At 43.6% G+C, this 27,591-nt stretch overlaps 1 protein-coding gene across 1 annotated transcript in view; it reads left to right on the top strand.

The window, feature by feature from the left end:
• RYR2 (ryanodine receptor 2) overlaps positions 1 to 27,591 on the top strand; it is a 544,943-nt gene that overhangs the window by 166,010 nt on the left and 351,342 nt on the right. The window contains exons 16-17 of the mRNA XM_047088668.1: positions 2,684 to 2,819; positions 19,157 to 19,252. Of these exons, the coding sequence (XP_046944624.1) occupies positions 2,684 to 2,819; positions 19,157 to 19,252 (232 nt within the window). The remainder of the gene's footprint in view (positions 1 to 2,683; positions 2,820 to 19,156; positions 19,253 to 27,591) is intronic.

The raw sequence follows: 27,591 nt of genomic DNA, 5'->3' as shown, positions 1-27,591 counted from the left end.
CAGAGCAGATGCACTTCTTACTTTCACATGGACTGAGTTTTCGCGTGTGATTTTATTTCACGCACCTTCCAGTAAAAAAGGAGTTCACGTGCCATATTTTATAGACAGAATTACAGAAGGACCAAGTGATACGTCTAACGCTCCTTTAAAAACAGTGTCGGAATTACTGCCATAGAGAAGAATTTCGGTGGGAGGATGGCAGAGGTGAGCTGGCAAATGCCACCGGCTCAGTCCGTGCTCCCCTTCCTCTGAGTGCCCCCCCGTGTGTGGAATAATGAATGTTTCAGAGTAAAAGTGTCGAAGAAAGAAAGGTTAGAGAATATTGACGAGTACCCACAATCCCTACCTGTACCTTCTTCTAGTTTGAAAACTGTTTCCTAATTTTCCATCAACAGCCTTTGAAATTAACATTAATTTTTGAGGACTTGTTAGTGTGTATACAAAAAAAAAAAAAAAGGTGGCTCTAGAGACTAGTGGTATGAAAGCACGGAGACCTGTGAACGTGAGCCATTGACAACATGGACTAGTTTGATGGGACATTTTCTTTTTTTCTTTTTAAGTTTTGAAAGTTTGTATTTATTCATCTTTGAGGGAGAGGCGGAGAGAGCAGGGAAGGGGCAGAGAGAGAATCCCAAGCAGGCTCCGCACTCTCAGAGCAGAGCCCAATGCGAGGCGCGAACTCACACACCGTGAGATCGTGACCTGAGCCGAGACCAAGAGCCGGATACTTAACCAACTGAGCCACCCAGGTGCCCCTGTTGAGACCTTTTCATCCTGCATCTGCCACAATATTAGACCATGCTGAAATACTGGGCTATGAAAATTCGAAGGATTGATTTTGGATTTTTTTTTCAATTTCTCACATAAGACAATCCAGATGGGAACCGACAAATGTACTTAGGGCCGTGGTCCCTCTTACAACTCTGTGTGAAATAGGTTCCCTTGATTAATCAACTCTTCCTTTTGTGTGTTTTGCCTCATTTTGGCAACCTTGATCTAGAAATACTAATAAAAGCTTAATTTCAAATTTAGATAGCATCTTTTTTTTAAGTGTATTTATTTTGAGAGAGACAGAGATGGCACAAGTGACAGAGGGGCAGAGAGAGAGGGAGACAGAATCCCAAGCAGGGCTTTGCTTGGAGCACAGAGCCCAATGTGGAGCTCGAACCCAGAAAACCATGAGATCGTGACCTGAGCCAAAACCAAGAGTCAGACACTCAACCTGCTGAGCCCTCCAGGAGCCCCAGATTTAGATAGCATCTTGCACAGGGGTATAACGCACTTTTGATTTGCTTCAAAGCTATCTTTTCATGAGCTTGTCTTTATTCATTTATTAGATCTTTAGCTTAATATTAAAAATGATGACGACAGTGCCTACCCTAAGAACTAGGATTCATTCGTGCTGTTACAGGGGAGGAAAAGAAATATTTTTCCTCCACTCATCTCAGGTTTGTTGGTCGAGGCCCTGCAGATCAGAGTGACAAAAGACAGCTATATAAGAGAAAACACGTGGAGGTTTATTAACTGGTGAACCCTGCATATCCACGGAGCACTCTGTGATGAACAACTCAAAGGAGTGGTTAGAACTTGAGCTTGTGCAGCATCCTAACAAAAGGACAGTAAGTTTGTAGAAAACGAAGAGACACAGGAAAGGAATTTTGAGCGTCTGGGGCAGCAAGTTGTGGGAAGGTAAACACAGACGGAAACTAATGGAAGGTGAGGGTGAGTTAGTAAAGTTTCTTAGGTAGGTTCCTCTGTGAAGCCTCTGGGCTGATAAGCGTTGGGCATTGTTTCTTGTGATTAAACATCTCCCACCCTTCCTGGTGGAGAAGAAAAAGAGAATGTTTTCTTAGTTGCCTTCAGCTCAAAATAATCCTTATGCTAGGGACACCTGAGTGGCTCAGTCGGTTAGGTGACGTGCTCTTGATTTTGGCTCAGGTTCGTGAGTTCAAGCCCCACATCGGGCTCTGTGCCAGTGTAGAGTCTGGTTGGGATTCTGTCTCCCTCTTTCTGTCCCCCTCCCCCACTTGGTCTCTATCTCTCTCTCAACATAAATAAAAATAAACTTCAAAAAATAATCCTTGGGGTGCCTGGGTGGCTCAGTTGGTTAAGTGTCCAACTTGGGCTCAGATCATGGTCTCGCAGTTACTGAGTTCGAGTCCCACGTTGAGCTCTGTGCAGACAGCTCAGAGCCTGGAGGTTCGGATTCTGGGTCTCCCTTTCTCTCTGCCCGTCCTCCTCCTGTGCTCGCTTGCTCTCTCGTTCTCTCTCAAAAATAAATAAATGTTAAAAAGTTAAAAAAAATAATCCTTATGTCAACGTGGAATATTTTTTAGTGAACCTCTTTGTTTACTCATGGTAGAATACAGTTGTGATCAATTCCTTAATCTAGCAGTAAACTTTGCCCGTGCAAATATGAAGCACATATTTTGATTTTGTTCTTCTGCTTCTATCTGAGAACAGCCCGCAGGATTTAGAAGCCACTTGCATTACTTCAAGAACGTTTTATTTCCCATGCAAATGTGTTTCTTCCTGTCATGTAAATACATGGCCTCAATTTTCTTTATGATTAACAGGCTTACTTCAAGCCAGCCATTTTTTTTTTTAATTAATCAACTGAGCATCATTTCTCGTCTGTGAGCAGCATCGCTGTTTCTCAGGGTAATTCTTGTTAACTTTCCAGGGCATGATCAACCTCGTTCTCGAGTGCATCGACAGGCTGCATGTCTATAGCAGCGCGGCGCATTTCGCGGACGTGGCGGGGAGAGAAGGAGGCGAGGCTTGGAAGTCGATTCTGAATTCTCTCTATGAGTTGCTAGGTAAGACGTCTGATGGTTTTCGAGGCAGCCAACGCACGCCCGTGTAGAACGATCCCATAAGTTTTATGACCTGCTTCTTAATCGAGGCTCAATGTGTTTCCTGTTGCACTAAATCCTAGTGATGTTTGGTATTTACATCCATCCCTGAATGTGTACCGTGCCCAGAGCAATAGATTTGTCTTCAGCATGTGGAGGGGAGACGTCAAGGGTGTAATTTGGGGGGTGAGGGGCCCCTGTATGCATATGCAGGAGATATTTCCTTTGTGATTCTGAAGTTAGTCCCCTAAGACTCCTCGTTCTCCCTCACCAGAGTCTCGTCAGGGACCTTCATCTTCCTTCCGTCCTTTTGAGATTTGTGTTTGCAACTTACATTTTTTTAAATTGTTTTTTTAACATTTATTTATTTTTGAGAGAGAGAGAGAGAGAGAGAGAGAGACAGATTGCGAGCCGGGGAGAGGGAGACACAGAATCCAAAGCAGGCTCTAGGCTCCGAGCCGTCAGCACAGAGCCTGATGCGGGGCTCGAACTCATGAACCATGAGGTCATGACCTGAGCCGAAGTCAGATGCTTAATTGACTGAGCCACCCAGGCTCTCCATGCGTTTGCAGCTTCTAAGTGTGCTTGACGTATGTTAAGCAACACTTGTGGTTTAGGAGCATTCCTGTCGACTGTATGAAAACATACGTCCTTATTGGTTTTGATCTGGGCTATTCCAATAGCTTCTCCATGTCTGTTGTCATGAACTATGAACTTAGAAGCTACTGAGCTGGCCTCGAATTAAGATAAAGAGGGATAGTTTGTTTCTCAAAGCAATGGACGAAGCCAAAATATCGGCATCTGGGGGGCCAGTTCCCCAAACCCCACTTCTCACAGGATAATATGAAGGGGACATTTGACATGCAGTGCATTGAGTTACCGGTAAGGGATCGTGACTCCCAGTCAGTCATGTTGGAAATACGCTTGCCTGCCCTTTGCTTTGGGTGGAGACACCATCTCTCTCTTCCAAGGCTGCTTGCTACAAACATCTGTGAAAAGACGGCCCAAAATAAAGGTTTCAGTGGCTCATTTGCGAGACACGCAAGAGCAGGAGACCTGTGAAGAATTACCTCTCTCTCCACTCACCCTCACCCCCCACAATCCCACAGTCATCTGGTGAACTGTAGCTATGTGTCTCTTCCCCTGAGAAAATTCTCAGCTTCTCCCCTCGTTCCAGAAGGCCAAGTTTAACTTGCTTTGCCTGGTACTTGAGGCCCCGGTGAACCCTTTTAGGCTTCCCCTTGACTCTGTCCTTCCCCTTTCTCTGGCCATACCCACTTTCTCAGTATCCTGGCCACATCCACGCTTCAGGGACATTTTCCTACTCCCACCTTTCCCCAAATTCCTGTATATTCTTTGAGGCCCAGTTCACGCGTGACTTTTTTGAAGTTAATCTTGACATTTTTTCTGAGTTTCAAGCATGATTGAACAGTTCCCTCGCCCTCTCTCTCTCCCTCTGTCCCTGCTTTCTTGGAACTCAATATTTACTTGTTTGTAGCATTTACCACATTAGTTACAAATGCGACCATGATCTCCAGGGCAAGAAGGGCACTTTTTCTGATTTGGCCATCTGTGTCATCGTGTCTGGCACATGGCAGATACTCAGTAAATGTTGACTAGTTAAACAAATCGAGTTCTGATACAGTAGGAAAGTGTGTGCGCTAAGTGGAGAAAAGAAGTCTCAAGGCATTTTTTTTCAGCAAAAAATGGGAAAGTTGTCAAAATATTTAGATATTATCTATAATCTAATTGAAACTCACTAAAATTTAATAATACTATTTAGCAGATAGAATTCTTGCGCCTGATCCCTTCAGGTGGCCTGTTTTCTCTGCCATAACAATTAAACACATACGGTTTGGTATTTTCAGAATAAGGGGTAATGCTGGCTAGCGTGTCTTTGAACAGGACCCAGGATATTGAGGCTTCCTAGGATTGTGGATTTATTATTTTTGAGAGACAGAGAGAGACAGAGCATGATCGGGGAGGGGCAGAGAGAGAGGGAGACACAGAATCCGAAGCAGGCTCCAGGCTCTGAGCCATCAGCCCAGAGCCCGACGCGGGGCTTGAACTCACGGACCGAGAGATCGTGACCTGAGCCGGAGTTGGATGCTTAACCGGCTGAGCCACCCAGGCGCCCCCTGGGTTGATTATTTTACCCACGAAATCATTAGGGTAAGGATTTTATGGTGCCCAAACCCCTTGCAAAGGATTTCTTTGTCAGTGAAGAAATTACAGCGCGAATTTCTGCATTTGGTAGAGTCTGGAGTATGATAGTGGTTTTGCTACCACAGTTTGACCTCTTCACTGGGTACAACGCTGGCTTTGTTTCTGTGACAAACTAGGTGTTGAGGGTAAAGAGGGGTCTCCTCTGTGTGTGTTTGAGGGTAGAAAGGGTTATGTGCAGAAAGTGTGCTATTGCAGACAAATCTAGGTGATGCACATCTTACTTACATTTTCACATCAGCTCTTTCCATAGTCTGTTAGTTTTCTCTTTTCACTGGGTCCATGCGTTCCTGTATCCATAAGTAATACAGATGGACAGAGAGAAATATAATGCATTTTTCTAAAATCATAGAAAAAGTCTCATCCGGCAAAGTCAACATTTCAGTTTTATCCTTTTGGGCCACATATCCCTCAAGCCTATCTTCCTTTTACTTGACAGAGTTCGTTGGGGATTAAGTTGGATTCTTTTAGAACCTACTGAAGGAGTAGTAATAAACTCTACAAAATGCTGGGTGGGAGCACACTCTTCGTCGGAAGTGGTTTTATGACTTAATTTTTTTTTAGTTTATTAAAAAAAATTTTAATGGTTATTTATTATTGAGAGAGAGAGAGTCAGAGTGTGAGCAGGGGCGGGGCAGAGAGAGGGGGAGACACAGAATCCGAAGCAGGCTCCAGGCTCTGAACTGTCAGCACAGAGCCTGATGCGGGGCTTGAACCCACGAACTGTGAGATCATGACGTGAGTCAAAATCGGATGCTTAACCAACTGTGCCACCCAGGCGCCCCTGACTCGATTTTTCATGGGAACACGGCTAAAGATCTGACTTTTACGTGACTTACCTACTCAGAGAGGAAGGGGAGAAGCAGTTGTTGTAGGTGGAATGATGCATCTCTTAGGATGTGTCCACGTGCGGATTACGGCCTCTGGTGCACACAGCAGAGGTCGTTCATTGGCTCCCAGAGCTGGAGGTCTACCAGCGGGTGTGAATCAGTGGCTTTATCATTGCATCCAGAACCAGTTTCTTTATGTGTGTTGTGCCTTCCGCAGCAGGGTCTGCTCCCCCCAGTGCTGGCTGCCCTCGTGTGGCCTTAGCCGCCTGCTGTCCTCTCACAGTGCTGCACAAGTGGTCTCTGACATGGAACAAGTGAAAGAGGGCCGCTGTTGGAAACTGTCTCTTAGGAAAGAGCATGCCGTTTCTTAACCCCTTGCAAATCACCCCTTTCATCTCAGTAGACACGTCTGTAGCTCTTCCTGCAAGGGAAATAAGCAATGTCACCAGCATTTCACGGGGACTGCTCACGTCAGAAACTGGGGCCAAGCCCATGGACTGCCTGGCTGCCATGCAGAAGTGAGCATTGCAGAGAATTCTGGGGAAGGAGTTGAAGTGTCCAGCTCAAATGTTAACGTGTACACTTCACTCATCCAAAAGGTTTTATGGACCGAATTCTAATCTGAGTGCTTTTGTCCACCACCTAGCACCATGTGCAAATGGGGTTGGCGCTCAATAAATAGTTGTTCGAATTATTTAATAAATGTATTAGAGATTCCCACGAGGCGTAGGTTTCCCTGTAACAGATTAGATGTGGCCATCAAGTTGGTTCATTACACATCACTGAACCCGTCATTCTGTTACCATCGTGTCTTTTTCTTGAAAAACCAAAGCTCTAATCTTTAATCCATAGGCAACAGCCTCTGAGGAAATGACCCTTCTTTTAGCCCAGAAGAGTCTCAGAATTATAGCTCTACCACTTACATGACCTTGGACAGATTACTAAAGCCGAGCTCAGTTTCTTCATCTTCACTGCCCACTCTAGAGTGCCTCCTTTTTAGGGTCATTGTGCAATTCCGTGAGTTGATGTAAAGTACTCGGAAAAATACCAGGCACACAGTGAGTGACGTCTATTGTTATTATAAATATTATCTGTAAAATGGCAATGCTAATTCCCCTCATAAGATTGTTGGATGGCTTACCTGTTGTAATGTGTGCAAAGGCTCAGCTCTCCCTCTTCTTCTCATTAGTCCTGTTTTTTTTTTTTTTTAGGATACATTTATCACCATCCTCTGTGTCATCAATGTAGTAAAACTTTCTTCTTCAACTTGTTTCTGTTCTTGTTTTTGCCTTTTAACTATGCCTTAGAAAAGAAACTTCACTTGCAACGATTGGCTATAACAAGGGAAGTTCTGGATTTTGAAAATACAGAAGACGCAGAAGATACAGCCTGATGCTTATGGTAGATACACCGTGGCTCTTGATTTCCTCATCAGAAAATGGAGGAAATAAAGTGTTCTTCATAGTTCCCTCCAGGCCATTTTCTATTCCATTTTCTATTCCATTTTTCTACCCATTCTCTGAATACAGTCATGCCCAGCTCTTACATCTGTATCTTCCACATCTGGTGCATAGGTGATATTCAGTAAATACTTGAGATCATGCTGATAGCTGGATGCTGTATGATTTCTCTCCACCAATCTTCATGGGAGACATCAGGGAATCCTTGCACATTTCCTTCAAGAATTGCCATTGACTTTCAGATACTTGGTATTCGCCTTTCCCATTCCAGTCTTTGGAGCCCCATGGCTGGGGTGTCTGCCTTCTCACCTGAGACCTCACTCACTTTGTCCCTGCTCCCTGAGCATTCGGTCCTTCCAATGCTTGCCTTTTATCCACTTCTATACTTTCAGAATGTTAGACTTAGTTTATTTATATCAGAGGTTTGATAGGCAGTAACTATTATCTATGTTATAGATTAATATGGAGACATGAAGTATACATTTCTTAAATGTATGTATCTGTTTACTTAATTATTTACATCCCATTTGATTAAGAAATGATTTGAGGGAGGTATTACTTAAAATTGATGTAATTAGAATTCTCTAAAACTCACATCTAAAGGAAGTTAACAGTATAGTAATCGTGTATGTCGTAAGGTAATACACACTGATTTCAGACATGTGCATGTTTTTGTGGCTTTTAAACTAATTTTTTCTTGCAACAAGAGATATAAGTTCTGAATATACTTTCCAAATACATACACACACACACACACACACACACACACACACACACGTTCTTTTTTTTTTTTATGTTTATTTATTTTTGAGAGACACAGAGACAGAGCACGAGCAGTGGAGGGGCAGAGAGAGAGGGAGACACAGAATCCGAAGCAGGCTCCAGGCTCCGAGCTGTCAGCACAGAGCCCGACGTGGGGCTCGAACTCACAAACTGCCAGATCATGACCTGAGCCAAAGTCAGATGCTCAACCGACTGAGCCACCCAGGCACCCCTCTCTCTCTCTTTTTTAATCTCTCTCTCCAGGGAAGCTTCTTTTTCCATTTGTTTTTCCCAAGTGTTTTGAATCTCTTTCCTTTTACGGTCTTCTGAAGAGGCGTCCTCTTTAACAGAGACTGTGTCGTGTTGGGAAAACGTGGACTTTGAGTCCAATGGACCTGCATTTGAATAAGATTCTCATCCGTTCAGAAAGATTAATTGAATACCTGTTATGGGAGATGCCCTAATCTGGGCAGTGAGGGACAGCTATGACCAGGATCCCATCCCTGCTTTCATGGAGTTAATGGTTGAGTAAGAGAGTAAATAATAAAGCTAGCCTAGCCATAGTGCTGTGCAGCTACTGACTTTGCTGCCTTGACCATCCCAATACGTGTTGTTGTTCAATCCTATTAGTAGTGATCAATAAAAGACTGATAAATTTGACTACGCAAAAATCAAATTGTTTATGGTGAATGATATCATTACAGAATAGAAAAAAAAACAGGTGGGGATTTTATAAAATATGCCACCTGTGTGAGAGACAAAGGCCCGGTTCCTATCATGTGTAGAGCTTTGATAAATCCATAAGGAAAGGACATACCACTTAATAGAAAAACAGACAAAAGATGGGGACAGGTAGTTGCCAGAGCAATAAATAAAATAATAAAAGATATTCAACATGACAAATAACTGCAAATGAAAATGATCAAGATCATTTTTCACTTAGGAGACGAGCACAGATAAACAATTTGATAATACTTGTTATTGGGGGAAATGTTGGGTAGTGTGTTTCTTTCTGGTGGGGGTGCAAATTGATGGAATTTAAAAAACCAAACAAACTCCAGTTGGCAGTATACATAAAACTTTAAATGTATTTCCTTTTACTCTAGAAATTCTACTTTAAGAAATGTATTCTAGAGATATATTTGTACAAGTGTGGAAAGGAGGTCCACTGCAAAATTGTTTATAAATTGCATAAAATTGAGAGCAATTTTTCTATCAACAGGGGATTGGTTCCATAAGTAATAGTGTAGTACTGTGTTATCATTGAAAATTGAGATAAACGTATCATCAGGAAAACTGTATAAAACACGCCAGATGGCTGTTCTTTTTTAGCATGGCCATCTAGGATATGGTATTGAGTGAAAAAAAACAAGATGCTTGCTGTGTTAAGAATAAGATTACTGTATTAACATTAAGATTCCAACTGCCTTGCATTAGACATATGTAGAGAAAGATACATTCTTGTACACACTGAACTCTTAAGGAAGGATGCACAGAGAAGGGCTAGGTGGCTGCTTCTCAGGAGACAGGACTTCTGCTTTCCTGCGTGTTCCATTGGATATTTATTCTATTTACACACATTACTTTTATAACTGAAAAGAGTCGTTAATGTAAATGGCACAGTGCTACACAATTGAGGATGAAAGGGAAAGCTAGTAAATTAATTCCAGTCGAGTGAAGAAATAGACTATTTATTTAAAAAAAATTTTTTTTAACGTTTTATTTATTTTTGAGACAGAGAGAGACAGAGCATGAACGGGGAAGGGGCAGAGAGAGAGGGAGACACAGAATCGGAAGCAGGCTCCAGGCTCTGAGTCATCAACCCAGAGCCTGACGCGGGGCTCGAACTCACGGACTGCGAGATCGTGACCTGAGCCGAAGTTGGACGCTTAACCGACTGAGCCACCCAGGCGCCCCAGAAATAGACTGTTTATGTTAGTGCATGCGTCTAAAGAGGCTCTCTCTCTCTTTTTTTAATGTTTATTTATTTTTGAGAGATAGAGCGTGAGTGGGGGAGGGGCAGAGAGGGGCAGAGAGAGGACGACACAGACTCAGAAGGAGGCTCCAGGCTCCGAGCTGTCAGCACAGAGCCCGATGTGGGGCTTGAACCCATAAACCGTGAGATCATGACCTGAGCTGAAGTTGGACGCTTAACCAACTGAGCCACCCAGAGCACCCAGAGACTCTCTTTCTTTTTTAATGTTTATTTATTTTTAAGAGAGAGAGGGAGACAGAGCACAAGTGTGGGAGGTGCAGAGAGAGAGGGAGACACAGAATCCGAAGCAGGCTCCAGGGGCTGAGCTGTCAGCACAGAGCCCAACATGGGGCTCGAACTCACGAACCGCAAAATCATGACCTGAGTCAAAGTCGGATGCCCAACCGACTGAGCCACCCAGGCGCCCAAGAGGCTCTTTTTCTTTTTCTTTTTTTTTTTTTTTCAACATCTTTTATTTATTTTTGGGACAGAGAGAGAGACAGAGCATGAACGGGGGAGGGGCAGAGAGAGAGGGAGACACAGAATCGGAAACAGGCTCCAGGCTCTGAGCCATCAGCCCAGAGCCCGACGCGGGGCTCGAACCCACGGACTGCGAGATCGTGACCTGGCTGAAGTCGGACGCTTAACCGACTGCGCCACCCAGGCGCCCCGAGGCTCTTTTTCAATATACACATGGTAGATTCTCTGGTGGGTGTTCGGGGTACACAGAGTGGTGAGAGATTTTGTGGTTTAACTGTCCCTTTGACTACTCTTAATTTTCTGTTTTTGTTGTCATGAACACTGATTCCATGATTAGAAAAAAATATATAATCTCATGTTGACTTAAGAACCATCTGCTGCCAGTAATTTTCAGTGAAGTCAGTGTAATCAGAAGATAAGTAGTCGTCTATATATGAGCGGATACTTCAGTGTGGCTGTAAAAGCCTCAGATCTGTAGCAGTATCTGGAGGTGATAAGATATTTACATCTCAGTGTTCTTTTTTTTTTTAAGTTCATTTATTTATTTTGAGAGAGAGAGAGAGTGAGCGAGCGAGCAAACAGAGGCTGGGTGGGCAAAGGGAGACAGAGGGGGAGACCAAGCAGGCTCTGTACTGTCAGCGTAGATCCCAATGCGGGGTTGGAACTCAACGAACCCTGAGATCTTGACCTGAGCCGAAACCAAGAGTCAGACTGACTGAGCCACCCAGGTGCCCCTCACTGTCCTTCTTTACCCAGGTATCAGGAAGTGTGGCGCAAGTGTCATTAACTCCAAGTCTGTAAAGCTTCCTTCCCATGCTTCCAGCTAGGTAGACAGTAGGTCCCGTCGTAGACTTTGGTGTGAAATAAGCCACCTTCTTTTTCTTCAGCAGGTTTATTTAGCATGGAGAGAGCAGGTGGGAATGATAATCTATAACAATTTTAAAATTTGACACATATACTTAATATGCGTTGTAGGTGGAGAATGACAGAGGCAGACCGATGAGCCCGCCTCCTGGAGTGAGTGGAGTGTTCCGGAGACACCAATATTCATAGTTTGAAAGCATTGCCATGGCTGGCTTTCATACGTCTTTTCTGAAATCCACACAATTAATCTGCAGGAGGCTTGCAAGCCAGGATGATTTTCTAAAGATGTTTGAGAAATGGCTCTTTGGCAAACCCTCCCAATGAATACTCATTTAATGAAGGTCCAAAGTATGAAACAAATAGGATAGGCTGCAGCCCGTTTAGGGAGGCAGAAGTTACCAGCTTTTCAAAGCCTTTAACACTTGGAAAGGGCACAGAGATCAAGGATTTTGGCACACCCAGAGCATTTTCCCGGTGTCGTAATGAGGCAGATCTTCCTAAATGTCGTAAAACACTGGGGGAAGGTAGTCAAGAGTTGGAAAAGGAGGGCATCGGTTTCAAACATGCTCATACTGGATAGCATTCTGGCATCTGTGCATACGGGTGTTCCTGTGTCATCCTCCAGGAAGTCCTGAAAGACATTTTATAAACAACATTTTCTTCTCTGTAATAATCTCGTGTCTATGAAATGACAATGAGAATTCCATTGCCATTTTTAATGGAAATTCATTTTGTAACCTATTTTGTGAGATACTTGTTTTTTATTTAAAAAAAAATTTTTGAATGTTCATTGTATTTTTGAGGGAGAGAGAGAGAGAGAGAGCCAGCGAGCAGGAGTGGGAGAAGAGCAGAGAGAGGGAGAGAGAAAGAGCGAGACACAGAATCCGAAACAGGCTCCAGGCTCTGAGCCATTGGCACGGAGCTTGACTCAGGGCTCGAACTCACAAACCGCGGGATCACGACCTGAGCAGAAGTCAGAGCTTCTAGCTGACTGAGCCTCTCAGGCACCCCGAGATACTTTCTTAATCTGTTGATGTTGACCGAGACCCCTCCTCCTAATCTCTTCTAGAGCAGGGGTTCGGGCAGAAAGAGACTGGTGGGGAGCAGCGTCGACTGGCCCCGAGCGTGGACTCTGGAACTGAAATTGCCTGTGACGCATTGGCCCCAGTATGAGCTGTGCCAGCAGGAACACACGGCTGTCTCCCCTCTCCGTGTCCTCCACCAGCCAGCTGTTGGGCTGCCTCCTGATGAGGGTAGAGAGGGAGGAGAGAACATAGCCTAGTTTTTCTTGGTTGTGTGGCTGCCCGATCTCTGGCTCTGGCCAGAAGGTTAAAGCTGTCCTCCTTGGTGGGGGGGGGAGTGGAACAGCTGGCAGGGGGTGGGGGCTGCCTTTCTCGGGGGGGCATGTCAGATGCCTTTAGCCAAGGCCCTGCTCACGGGACAGGACAGCTGCAACTCTGTTCTCAGGCGGCTGCTTGCGGCTCCTTGCTCGGCCATGCGTGTCTGGTAGCCTGCCTCCAGCCTCTTTCTCCTGAAGTCTTCCTGCTGCTCCTGATGGCTGTACTGAGTAGACTCAGAATGAGTCCACAGAGATGCTCTTGGCCCAACACAGTCGTGGAGACCCATGCACGCAAAAACACTGGGTCGGTGCCTCTCCCACCCCGTCCACTTCCTAGGCAGGCGGTCCTCAAACCTGAGTTCGCACGGTCCCCCAGTGGCAGGGACGCCTCCTCAAGCTCTCCAAGAAGTTTCTGTGGCACAGCACTCTGAGATCTGTCAACGGCATTCTCGAGTTTTTGTGTGTTTGTGTATTTTTGTTTTTTAGGCTTTTCAGGATTTAGGAGCAACCACTTGTTAATCTGAAAATTTTAAATATCTTTGTGGATTCTAGTTCTTTGGTCCCTCATTTGCCTGTGTTATAACCGTTCACTTGGTATTTCCATACTTGGCATGTAAGCTTCAAAAGAGAACCTCATTTGATTTCCTGCTATATCTCTTACTCCCAGAACAGCGCCAGATGCAGAGTAGGTAATCGCTATTTGTTCAGTAAATTTTAAAAGTGAGAGTACTCTTGGAAGATCTTTGCATCTTAACCTGTCTGTAGTTTTCTGATTCTCCAAGTATTTTGAGAAGTTGAGTCTTAGAGTTTAAAGACACTAAAGCATGGGGACACAGCGATGTTACAAAACGAGTAAGAGATGCAGAATGGAGTCTCTTTGACATTAATAATTTTTCGGTGGGTGGCCAATGTTACTTGCGTTTCATATTCTGGTTGGATAAAAGTTGAGAGGTTTAGTTAGTTATTCAACATGAAAAACTGTGATAAAAGAAAAAAAGGTAGAAACTACGTTTAAAACATAACCACCCATTTTAGCATATAACCTTTTCAAAATATTTCTTTGGGCACCTGGGTGGCTCAGTCGGTTGAGCGTTCGACTCTTGATTTCAGCTCAGGTCATGACCTCACGGTCGTGAGATCGAGTCCTGCGTTGGGCATGGAGCCTGCTTCGGATTCTCTCTCTCTTTCTCCCTCGACCCCTCCCCCATTCATGTTCGCTCTTGCGCTCTCTCTCTCTCTCTCTCTTTCTGTCTTTCTTTTTCTCTGAAATTAAAAAAATTAGGAGCTCAGTTGGCTAAGCATCAGACTTCAGCTCGGGCCATGATCTCACGGCGTGTGAGTTCGAGCCCTGCATCAGGCTCTCTGCTGGCAGCACTAAGCCCACTTTGGTGTCTGTCTCCCTCTCCTTCTGCCCCTCCCCAACTCGTGCTTTCGCTCTGTCTCAAAAATAAATAAAAACATCAAAAAAATTAAAGATAAATAAAAACATTTTTGTGAATCTCTATAACATTATACACATATAAAACACTTCACACACCCACATGCACACACATACAATAATAGCATGATGTGTTCACACCCATGCACATCCCGCATCACTGTGACATCACTTGTGGCCCTCTGCTCCTGAAGGCTTAGGTAGCTCAGTCCAAATTCCAATTTTAGGGATTGAGACAAGCTCAAGGCTTCGGTTTGATGTCTCTACGTTTTGGGGGATTATTTGGATACATTGTTTTCCATTTCATGCTTCTTCATTATCATCTGTTGTCTCTCCAGGGTTATGTAGTACCTTGGCTTGCTGAACTTCACCTCTTTACAGGTGCATGCAAACTGCCATTCGTATTGACCGTTTGTGATTGTTTTGGGATGGAAGTTGTTGTGACTCCAGAGGGAGTCCTTGTGAAGGAAAACGTCACGGAGCATGATCCTTTTTTCCTCCTGGCTCCATTCATCTTCCTTCCTGTTTTAAAATAAGAAAATGTCCCCTTTGGATGCAGGATAGCAGTCCTACCCTTATCAATGTTCCTTAAGGTCTCTGTTTTCTGTCTCAGGAACTTATCATGATATAGTTCTCAAAGAAGCAGCTCTCATTTTCCAAGAAATATTCTGAAAAAAAAACACCATTTTTCCATGCTCTGCACATACTTATACATATACATGTATACATATACATTGAATATACGCACTTACTTCCCAAAAATGAGATCATACGACCAATATTCTATAGCATTTGTTTGCACCTGTCTTCTGTATTGGGGGCATCTCTTCTTGGCAGTAGCTATACCCTTCACCAGGCTTTAGTGGACATATACTACCCTACTGAAGGGTAGGGTAGTGCACCCTCAGACTGTTTCCAGTATTTTGCTCTTATAAACTGTATCATGACGAACTTTCCTCTAATTCTCAGCACAGCTTTCAATTACTTTGGAAACTCCCTTAACTGATTTCTTCTTAACTAACTTGCTGAACTGTAAGATTTTACCCTCCGTTTATCTGTAAGGCATGTTACATACCTGCACACATGCACCTACCCACACACTGATAATGTTCAGGAGGCACTCGATTTTATGGAGTTTAATTGTTTTCATTAGAAATATATATATTTTTTCAGAGTCTATTGAGATCATCACATTTCATCTTGGACTTATTAACAGACATCCTAACACATTTCTGTCTCATTGGAGGAATGAACCCCTACTTGAGTTAATGTTGCTAATGCATTGCTGAATATGATTTGGAAATACTATACTTATAGAAGATATTTGGATTTGTATTCGTAATTAAGAGTTCCCTTTAGTTTTCTTATATGCATGCTTTCTTTGTTGGGTCTTGATATCAAAGTTATACTGTCTTTATAAAATAATTAGGGAGGCTTCCTTAGTTTCTTTAAAATAGTGTAGTTTAGAAATCACTTTTTTTCTTGAATACAGAAAAAAGTTTTTGGTCTGTGACATACTTCTCAATATTAATCATGCTTTATTTTTCAATTTAGATTTTTCTTCTTTGGGTCAGTTTTGGTGGAAAAAAAAGTATACATATGCATAATTGGAAGCCATTTTTTTTCCTAGATGTTTCAGAGTTCTGGTACAGAGATACAGTGACTGTGTTTATAATTCCTGTTTATTCTTAATTTTTTTCTTTTTCCTTCATGATTAAAGCAGTTGGTATTTAGCTTATATTAAAAAAAAAATTCCTGGCAGTGCCTGGGTGGCTCAGTTGGTTAAGTGTCTGACTTTGGCTCAGGTCCTGATCTCACGGTTCATGAGTTCGAGCGCTGCATCAGGCTCTGTGCTGACAGCTCAGAGCCTGGAGCCTGCTTCAGATTCTGTGTCTCCCTCTCTCTCTGCCCCTCCCCTGCTCATGCTCTGTCTCTCTCAAAAATAAATAATCATTAAAAAAAATCTTGACTTTGTGGATTAATTTTACCATTTTATTACATAGATCACATTTTCTATTTCTAATATTCTTTTTGGCTACTTATTTCTTTTTCCTATTTTACTTATATTTTTTGATGTTCTCTCTTACATTTTGAAAGGCTGTTTAATTAACATGTTTCACCCTGTTGCTTAGCAGTGGAAGTGGTTAATTTGTGAGTACAGTTTTGACCATAGACCACTGATTTTATTAGGTAACATTTCTGTTTTTGCTATTTGCTAGATATTCTGTAATTGTGGTATTGATTTGTTACTGACTCAAAAATTATTAATGAGAGAGTTTAAATTATTAAGTGGCTGAGTTTTATTTTTGTTTCTACTTTTCTTACTAATTTCTAGTTTTGTTACATTGTTGTCAATGGGCTGTACCAACATGGGATATGCCATTTCTGTTTGCAGTAAATTTTTGTAAGTTTACTTATTTACTTTGAGAGAGTGTGAGCAGGACAAGGTTGGAGAGAGAGGGAGAGAGAGAGAATCCCCACCGTCGCCAGTGCAGAGCCTGGTGCAGGGCTCAAACTCACGAACCGTGAGATCAGACCTGAGCCCACATCTGACACTTAACCGACTGAGCCACGCAGGTGCCCTGTGTTTGCAGCAAATTTAATGAAGGTTTTTTTCTGTGTGTGGCTTACTCTATGATTTTCTTTGATGTTTCATGGTTTGTTAAAAGGGTTGATTTTTACATTGTAGCTTCTTCAAGAATCACCTTATCTCTAACATCTGTCCTTTAAAGAAAATATTTACTATCTTCAGGTTTAAAAACCAGAGGTAGGGGCGCCTGGGTGGCGCAGTCGGTTAAGCGTCCGACTTCAGCCAGGTCACGATCTCGCGGTCCGTGAGTTCGAGCCCCGCGTCGGGCTCTGGGCTGATGGCTCGGAGCCTGGAGCCTGTTTCCAATTCTGTGTCTCCCTCTCTCTCTGCCCCTCCCCCGTTCATGCTCTGTCTCTCTCTGTCCCAAAAATAAATAAAAAACATTGAAAAAAAAAACAGAGGTAAAATTAAAAGAGTGAGTTAAATTTTAAACAAATGAGACTCTGTAAAGATTCAGAAACCTTACCCTATACCCTCCCTCAGTGGCTGTTGTTGTAAGTCATGAACAGATATTCTAATGGGTTAAAATTAGAAATCCTGCTGAGCACATAGGACTCCTTATCCTTCTATGACACCTCATCCTTGACACTTGTCCCTAGCACTTGTCACTTGTGTGTGTGTGTGTGTGTGTGTGTGTGTGTGTAGCTGATTGCTGGCTCTTGCTGGGCCTCTGGTCCCAGAGCGAGAGAGGAGTCTAAGTAATTAAGCGCATCATTGTTTACTCTTTGTGCAAATGTCCTGCGGCTCTGTGCACAGAGTTCTTCTCCTACAGTTGTAAGAATAGACCTTCCTCTCTTTGCTGTCACTGTTTCTTTTCTTACTCTCAGGTCAGGTACCAACTTTTAGTTTATGTGACAGAAGTCTAACATTAATTATGCTCTGTCACCACAGGGGCTCTGAAACTTGCGTTCTTCAGACTGCTTCCTGGCACTAGCAGAGTTGAAATGGTGATTGTTGGGGTGTCTGGGTGGCTCGGTCGGTTAAGCGTCCGACTTCGGCTCAGGTCATGATCTCACGGTCCGTGAGTTCGAGCCCCGCGTCGGGCTCTGTGCTGACAGCTCAGAGCCTGGAGCCCGTTTCAGATTCTGTGTCTCCCTCTCTCTCTGCCCCTCCCCTGTTCATGCTCTGTCTCTCTCTGTCTCAAAAATAAATAAACGTTTGGGGCGCCTGGGTGGCGCAGTCGGTTAAGCGTCCGACTTCAGCCAGGTCACGATCTCGCGGTCCGTGAGTTCGAGCCCCGCGTCAGGCTCTGGGCTGATGGCTCAGAGCCTGGAGCCTGTTTCCGATTCTGTGTCTCCCTCTCTCTCTGCCCCTCCCCTGTTCGTGCTCTGTCTCTCTCTGTCCCAAAAAATAAATAAACGTTGAAAAAAAAAATAAATAAATAAATAAACGTTAAAAAAAAATAAAAAAAAATAGTGATTGTTTTCTTATGGCGACATCTTTTTCCCATTAAATGCCCTATTCTGTCACCATCTCACCGACCCTTTGTAGACAATTGTAGTTTCTGAACAATCTCATGAATTAACCTAAAATATTCACCAGATTTGCTTTGAAAGAATGGCATGATCTTGAATGATTGGGAGTTTTAAATGGATTATGTACATTGGATTGAAGGAGATCCTCGAGGTCGCGTAGGAGTTTCATAGAAGATGGTTTCTTTTGTCAAAGGTGTGTCAGAAACAGTAGGTTAAACACAGTTAGGACAGGCGATTTGACGGCATGTCAGAATCCTTCAAATGCACGGTGGTGAATCTTTTTTAAAGGAGAAGTGGAGATACAGGGGGAAAGCAGAAGTTTTCAGACTTACTAGTCATCTACCCTCCCATCCTTTTTTCCAGGTGATGGTTTAATTCATTGTATCTGTCTATGTCCCTATTACAGTTACCGAGTTGTATCTCCTAGTATTTTGTGCTCCATTTTCAGGAAAACTGGTGTGCTCTTAACTTCTTCATTATAGAGGTGAGAATGTTGAGCTCTAGGGAAATTAAATGATTTAATCTCCTGGCTAATTAAATGCAAAGAGTATTAGAGCCCAGGTGAGGCAACTCCCAGGACACTGGTTTTTCCATTATCCTTTATTATTTCCTCCCAATATGAAATGTAACTTTCTTCAAGATGTAGTCTTTCTAATGAGCTGTGTTTTGTTTCAGTCCCTATTAATAAATATCAATTCTTTTAAAAAAAAATCTCAGTTTTGTCCATGTAGGTGTGTCTATATATTTATGTTTTAAGCCAAAGCATTTTCTTCTTGATTCACCATTTTAGGGCCACTAGCAACTTCCCTTGCATTTTAACCTGGAAAATCACATAACTGTGAAGTCTGCTCTTTTTCTCTTGCAGCGGCTCTAATTAGAGGAAATCGTAAAAACTGTGCCCAATTTTCTGGCTCCCTGGACTGGTTGATCAGCCGATTGGAAAGACTGGAAGCTTCTTCTGGTATGTTTTCCGATTATCTCCTTGTCATGATATATCATTCCTATTTTCTCCTGTTTTATGTCCTTTAAGACATAAAAGAAAATTGAAGATAAAAACAGAGCGTCGGTGCAATGTAAGTGTTTTCCTTTTAATAGGTTGAAGTTTTTACTTATTGATAAAATCGTTTTTTTTTTTTTAAGTTTATTTATTTTGAGAGAGAGAGAGAAAGAGAGAGTAGCAGCAACAGCCAGGGAGGGGCAGAGAGAGAGGGAAAAAGAGAATCCCCAAATAGGCTCTGTGCTGTCAGCACACAGAACCCAACGTGGGGCTCGATCTCGTGACCATCAGATCATGACCTGAGCTGACATCGAGAGTCGGACACTTAACCAGCTGAAACACCCAGGTGCTCCAGTCGTTGGTAGTTTTCTTAGTTATTTCTGAAAAGCAATTTTACGATATCTTGTTCATTTACATTAAAAAAAAATGAAGCCCTGAAAGCTTCTAAAGAGCCAGAATTCTCATTCTTTTTCAAATCATTCATTCCAAATGTACAAACAAACAAACAAACAAAAAAGTGGTTTGGAACTTCTATTTCTGGCTTGTGTTCAAAGGATTATTTGGACAGATTTGGAAAAAAATTAGTTTTCCAAATCACACAGCATAATATTTTATTTTAAAATGTTTCAGTGGCGGGGCGCCTGGGTGGCGCAGTCGGTTAAGCGTCCAACTTCAGCCAGGTCACGATCTCGCGGTCTGTGAGTTCGAGCCCCGCGTCGGGCTCTGGGCTGGTGGCTCAGAGCCTGGAGCCTGTTTCCGATCCTGTGTCTCCCTCTCTCTCTGCCCCTCGCCCGTTCATGCTCTGTCTCTCTCTGTCCCAAAAATAAATAAACGTTGAAAAAAAAATTAAAATGTTTCAGTGGGGGCACCTGGGTGGCTCAGTCGGTTGGGCGTCCGACTTTGGCTCAGGTCATGATCTCACAGTTTGTGGGTTCAGGCTCTGCATTGGGCTCTGTGCTGACAGCTCGGAGCCTGGAGCCTGCTTTGGATTCTGTGTCTCCCTCTCTCTCTGCCCCTCCCTAATCTCTCTCTCTCTCTCTCTCTCTCTCTCAAATAAATAAACTTAAAAAAAATTTTAATGTTTCAGTAGATACTAATAAACTGTCTATATAATCATAAAATAGTTATAAGCACTCAACCTGATTTCTCCCTCTCTAACATAATAAGTATGTTATTCTAATTTTGGTGTTGTAGAAACTTAACTCTGATAACCAGGGCTTCCTGAACTTATCCAACACCACAGTTTGTATCAGCAACACCCCAGACTGAAATTGGTTGCTTCTTCCTCTCTCTGCACAGTATTTTATTAGCTGCCCTTCTATACCACTGATGCCCCTTTACGTTGCTTATTTTTTTTCTCTCAGTCTCCTACACTAGCAATGAACTCCTTGAAGCTGTAGACACGATTTCATTCATCTTTGGGTTTACCATCCCATCTGGCACCTAGTAGATGTTTGACAGTTTTTATTAAACAAGTGAAGAAATGAATGGATGAATGGATGTTTGGATTCACTTAAGAAGATACCTGTCAGTACAGAAACAATTTCATGACTCTTGCATGAGAAAGACCCACTCAAGGATAGGTTTGTTTGTTGGAATGGAATGAATAGAAGAACAGATGGTTGTGGTCAAAGGGGGTAATTTTAAGTCTCCGAGTGAAGTTTTAATGATGAAGATGTAGGAGGAAGAGAAATTTGAGTCACAGACTTTGAGTTTTAAGGCACTGCTGGCTTCTTGGGTGGCAGATATAAAGAAGGAGATTGTTGAGCTAAAGTAGGTGCAAGAATCGTAAATGAGAGTTTTCATGGTATCACAGCACCAATGGCATGACTGTGGACCAAGACAGAATATCTTGAATAAGGAGAAAACTGAATAACTCTCAGGAGTATGATCAATTGATGGTTAACAAGGTGGTGGCATATTTTTTGGGGCCCCTGGGTGGCTCAGTTGGTTGAGCATCTGACTTTGGCTCAGGTCATGACCTCGCAGTTGACAGGTTCGAGCCCCGCATCGGGTTCTGTGCTGACAGCTCAGAGCCTGGAGCCTGCTTCAGATTCTGCGTCTCCCTCTCTCTGCCCCTCCCCCACTCGTGCTCTGTCTCTGTCTCAAAAATAAATAAACACTAAAAGAAAAAAAAAGGTGATGGCATGATTGCATAATTGGATAGGTTCTTGGGTCAACATGTCCAGAATTGTTGGCAATCTTCAGTCGATACATAAAGGTATGCTGACCCCTTTTTCTAGCTATGGGGAGGATCTGGAAAGAGAGAGAGCCCAGCAACCTTCAGGACAGTATTAATGTTGGGTGAATCAACTGCTTCACTTGAAACACACACACACACACACACACACACACACACACACACACACATACACACACACAAACACAGGGGCCCCTGGGTGGCTCATTCGGTTGAGCGACCAACTCCTGATTTCAGCTCAGGTCATGATCTCACAGTTCATGAGTTTGAGTCCTGCATCAGGCTCTGCGCTCACAGTGTGGAGCCTGCTTGGGATTCCCCCTCTCTCTGTCTCTGTCTCTCTCTCACAAAATAAATAAATAAGCTTTTAAAACACACACACACACACACACACACACACACACACACACACACACACAGAAAAAAAAGTGCTCAGCAAAAAAGGAGAGAGACAAGGAAAGAACAGAATGGAGTATCCTCTAAACTGAGCTAAGTAGAGCCCAGTGTCTGGAGTCTTCTGTTTGGTTGTTTATAGGCACATTCCCACTGGATGCAAATCACTATTTGCTGTTGTCTTTGTCCAATCCAGCTGTTGGTCACAGGCATTTCCACTTCACGTAGAAGCCCCCATGCTCTCAGAAAGCACAGTGAAAGTCAGGAGTAGGAAGGACCCTTGGAAAATGCTGAACCTAACATGTCACCTTAAAGGAAAGGAAATTGAGGGGTGCCTGGGTGGCTCAGTCGGCTGAGCGTCTGACTTTGGCTCAGGTCGTGATCACGGTTCATGGTTTCGAGCCCTGTGTTGGGGTCTCTGCTGACAGCTCAGAGCCTGGAGCCTGCTTCAGATTCTGTGTCTCCCTTTCTCTCTACCCCTCCCCCACTTGCTCTCTCTCTCTCTCGGTCTCTCAAAAAGTGAATAAATATTAAAAAAAAATAGGGGCGCCTGGGTGGCTCAGTCGGTTGAGCGGCCGACTTCGGCTCAGGTCATGATCTCACGGTCCGTGAGTTCGAGCCCCGCGTCGGGCTCTGTGCTGATGGCTCAGAGCCCGGAGCCTGCTTCGGATTCTGTGTCTCCCTCTCTCTCTGACCCTCCCCCGTTCATGCTCTGTCTCTCTCTGTCTCAAAAATAAAATAAACGTTAAAAAAAATTAAAAAAAAATAAATAAAAATGCTCTCTCCCTCTATCTCTCCCTCTCTTTAAAAAATAAACATCAAAAAAATTAAGGGAAAGGAAATTGAGGCATAGAACATTTAAATGAATGATTGGAGATACTAGAATTAATTGTTACAGCAAAGATGAAACCCTAGCTCATAATCATACGTCAGACTTGAAGTATGTTCACTATGCTTTGTAGGCTCCTACTTTGTACATCTCTGAAATATTTTTCACTAAAACAAATTTTCTCTACTGTCCTTACATTTATGCTTTTAATGAACTACTTTTTTTCTTAGAGAAGGTACAGTGTTGCTTAGTTTTTAGAGACAGTAACAGTAACGATATGCATATCATTAGATCGTATCATATACACACACGCATAAGATACATTTATTTCATCCGTATGTAACTGTTTCCTGAGTGCTCATATATGCGTCATCTTACTCTCGGAGACTGCTGAACATGATCACCTCAGCTGATCTGTTTCCAGCTGCACTGCTGGTCTCTGTGTCTGTATGTGAACAGTAGAGCAGAGCGAGGGGTAACCCTAGGAACTTCAGGTTTCCTTTAGAAGAGGTCAGTGGACAGGGGTGCCTGGGCGGCCCAGTTGGTTGAGGGTCCAACTTTTCATTTTGGCTCAGGTCATGATCCCAGCGTTGTGGGATCAAGCCCCGTGTTGGGTTCCATGTTGAGAGTGGAGCCTGCTTAGGATTCTCTCTCCCACTCTGGCCCCGCCACCTCCCCAGAGCTCATGTGTGAGCATGCTCTCTCTCCTCTCTCTCTCTTTCTCCAAAAAAGGGGGAAAAAAAGTCCAGTGGACAAAAGTCAAATTGGTACAGACTTAAATGGAAATCTGATGAAGATCTGGAAAGGCCAGCCAAAGGTTGTGTTAATGAAGTACCTTTGTCTGGTACCACCAGACGCAGACCTTGAGAAAAGGACTGGAGGTTTATTTGGGAAGGGAGTCACCGTGAGACTCGGTAGAGAAGGGGTCAGAGAGGGTGTGTTGACAAGCGAGTTACCGCCATGTGTAGCTGGAGCTTTTCCCTTGGGGAATTCTGGGAAACTGAGCCCTACAGTTCTCCCACCTGAGGGCTGAGACAAGATGTTTACAACCAACTTTTCTCTGTCACTGAGCAGTGCTGCTCCCAGGGGGCGTTAATTCTGTGGCTTTTCCAGCTGCCGCTGTGATCAGAGCAAATCCTCAAGCAAAGAAATGCAGAACTTGGCTGCTGGAATTTCACTGAATGAAGAGCGTGAGGGTTTGATCAGGGCCCTGGCAGTGTCTGCTCCCCAGCCAACCACTATTTATCTCCTTATATGTTAGCAAGGCTCAGAAAGAGCGGTGGACACAACCTCTTGTACACATTGTGCGTCATCAAAAGTTGACTAGTATCTCTAGTGCCTAAGGCTCTATCGGAGCATCGGTAAGAATAGCCACTATGCATTTCTTGAGAGAACAAGAGATAAAGTAGACCTTTCCCCAGGTTTCATGTGTGACTGTGTCTCTGGGCCAAATTTAATTGAAAAGACAAAAGATTTGCACGAGCAAGTCCAGTTGATTGAGTTGATGTATTTCTGAAGGCTGGGTTCTCCTTAGGATGTTCTTAGCACTTGGAACGCTATTTAGGAACTTCAAGGAATAGTTGACTGAAATGGTCTGCCGGTCAGGGGGCTGCATAGTTTCTCTGAGTCTTACTTTTGTACAGTGTATCCTACACATAGCTTTGCAGGGATGAAAGTGGTCTTCTTTGAGATTCCTGCCCATTGTTCTCCACTCTGAGTAAGTCCCATGAAGGAAGGTCCCTCTGGGTTTCAGCAGAAGAAGGAATCTTTCAGGGGTCTTGAATTGCCTAAGCTTCATGCTCACGTACCATACAGCATGTGGTACCTAGGAATATGATAGTTTATTTTTTTAAGCTTATTTATTTATTTTGAGAGAGGGCGAGCTCGAGCATGTCAGCACAAGTGGAGGAGGGGCGCAGAGAGAAGGAGAGAGAGAATCCCAAGCGGGCTCCGTGCTGTCCGCACAGAGCCCAACATGGGGCTCTATCTCAGGATCATGACCTGAGCCGAAATCAAGAGTTGGATACTTAATGGACTGAGCCATCCAGGCATCCTGAAATACCATAGTTTAAAGCTTCCAAAGATGTCACAATTATTTCTTGGAGAGCCTAAGCTCATCATTTCTCAAAGGGAAAAATGTGTAACCTGTGGATAATCTGTCCCAGAATCTTGTGTGCCAGGGTCCTCCCCTTAAACACGTATTTAGGTATGAACAATCGAGTTAGAAAATGCAGGAGGTCACAGGATATTGTACTCCACTGTTGGCAATGCAGAAATCATAGCTAACCTTTTGGAATGATACCAACCGTTTAGGCAACACTTAATGATATCACAGAAAGGGACGGTTTTCCAGGAGGTAGCTTTGAAGAAGACAACTCCAGCCGTTGGTTGATTCAGATCTTTCAATTGTGCGGAAAGCCAGCTATGGGTATAGCCAGGACATTGTGCACCTGACTCTTATAAGAAACATTAAATCAGAATCACCATGATATTGCAGACTGTGTAAAGACAACCTTTTGTGATAGCTGTTGGGGTCGGTCCCCATTGACCCTACCACTCCTTCATAACTTATCCATTCATTTACTTCTGTGGCTTCGTCTAGAGCTCATTATAATGACTGGTGTTTTTACTAATGATCTGGGTCATTACAATATGTAAAATCATGTTTGATGCTAATGGGTCATTTAAGACAGGGAAACTGAGTGTACATCTCCAAAGATATTCACTCAATGTTTGAAATAATGTATTAGCGGTTAAAGGTTACTAATTTAATAGTTAGCTAAGTCCCTGGTCAAAAATTACTCCTTTTTGAAAGATGCTGGAAACGTCCACATACAGCCTTCCTACTTCCTTCCCCAGCAAAGCATTAAGTTATGGCTGGAAAGAAAAGGAGGAAAGAGAATGGAGAATCTAGATTTGGAGGGCTTTTTTTTTTCAATCGATTTTACCAGCAGTGTGAAAAGTGGGGGGAAAAGTCCCTCAAAGTAAAGTCCAAATGAAACAGAACATTCCTTTCTGAATGAGACAGGCGATCAAAGTTGCTGGGTTACCCAGAATCTCTATCCATTTCAGAATGTGTTTCTAAAAGCCTGTGTGTGGGATAGATGGCAAATTGTGTTTTCAGAAAATGGTTTTTTAGAGATGGAAAAAAAAAATCTTCAACAGTCTCACATTTGGGAAGAACACTGTAGTGCTTTGTGGCATAGCGCTGATTGATTTTATTATGTCTTCCCACTTATGCTCATTTAACCATATGACTCATTTCTGGCACCTGGTGTTTAAGTTTGAAGGAGGCTGGAAGGGACTGGGCTCAGGATTTCATAGACAGGTGGGGTCTGGTGGCCTTGTTCCCGGGTGGTGGCTCTCCAGGTTGTGCAATGGATCTGCAATCTTCTCCTGTGTTTTGACACTAAATAGGAAGTTCGGATTCACGGTGGGCTTTTAATTCTTAGATCTGTTTGCCATGCTTAATTTACCTTTTTGGTCTGTTTGACAATTCTGCCTCAGTGGTCCATGAACGTGTGTTGTCCTCGGAGCGTCAGCTTCTCAGATAGGTCCTGTGGCGGGGAGTATCAAAGGCAGGCTCAGTCTTTGTCACCCAGTCTGTTTAAGGAGTGGGGAGAAGGAGAGCCTCAGTCCAAGAGTCACAGGTGCCATAGAGCTGCTCACTCCATTTCTGCCAACATGGCGGGGATGCCGGCCAGGGCTTTCCACCACAGAGAGGAGTGTAACTTAACAGAGATCATCTCCCCAGGCTCTGACTAACCAGCCTCCTAAGGATTTGGGTAAAGAAGGTATGAAAGATTGAAAGCCCAAAGTCAAAGTCAGTTGGTACCTATATTGGACACTTCCCTGCCCTTGGGGGTGTCTATTGTTCTCCCGACATTCCATACTGACCCCAATGGCCAGCAAAGGTCAAGGAATTGTCCTAAGGCGATGGGGAGAGGGGTTTATAAGTGAAGCTTGCCCACATCTGTCCCGTGGATGTGCTCTCTCTCCAGTCTACATCCCCCCATCCAGCCTCCCACCAATTCACGAGAGCTTTTGTCCCCTGGGGGTGTTTTTGGACAGTTCCTGGAATCCACACTCCCATCCTGCTTCCTTAGATCCCCCAGGGTTGCTGTGCACGTAGGAGCATTGGCCCCTTTTGCTGATGTTATTTCTTCCCACACACAGCTGGTTAGATGCCATCCTCTAAATGTCTGCTTAGCTGGAGGAAGAGAAGAGGAGTCTAATCTCAGAGAAACTATCTTATCTGGGAAGGGCTCACTTGAGGAAAACCTCTTATTAAAAACAAAATCACAGCCAGTGATTTCTGCCTTTGACCTTGACTGTTTCTTGTCCTGTCTGGGTACTAAACTTATGTTTTACTGTCATGGACAAAAGTGAAGGTTCAGCTCGTATGTGCTGCTACCAACAGATGGCTGCTTAATGCCAGTGTCTGCTCTGATAGGGTTTCATTTCTACCATGCTGGATATTAAATACTTTTAGCATCATCTTTGGTGAAATAATTGTGCTGTGTCACTTGCTTTCCGTCATGCTTGAAGTCCGGGGACCCTATCATGGCTTAAGGACTTCATCTGGAACTGAGCTCATTAAAGTTTCTTTGCATTGTGTATGACTTAGCTCAGTTTTCTCAAGTCAACGTGCCTCTTGATTGAATCAAGCTTTTTGTTTTAGTGCCTTGGCTTTTAAGGTGGGTTCTACTCACTCGGGCATGGTAGTCAAAAGAAAGAAGCCAGTCACTACCCAGCTGAGGGGTTTAGTTTCAGTGTCAAGGCAGGATGCATCACAGGTGTCCTCCCTTAGCGTTGATGTGATACAGGAAACATAATCTTGATGGGCCGTGAGCTCAGCCGCCTGGGTGCCTGCCGGGGGCA

The sequence above is a fragment of the Lynx rufus genome, unplaced genomic scaffold, assembly GCF_022079265.1.
Source record: "Lynx rufus isolate CCGP_SWC_20201006 ecotype Redwood Valley unplaced genomic scaffold, mLynRuf1.p SCAF_25, whole genome shotgun sequence".
In the NCBI taxonomy this organism is placed as follows: Eukaryota; Metazoa; Chordata; class Mammalia; order Carnivora; family Felidae; genus Lynx; species Lynx rufus.
This window is presented reverse-complemented; position numbering and strand designations above follow the sequence as displayed.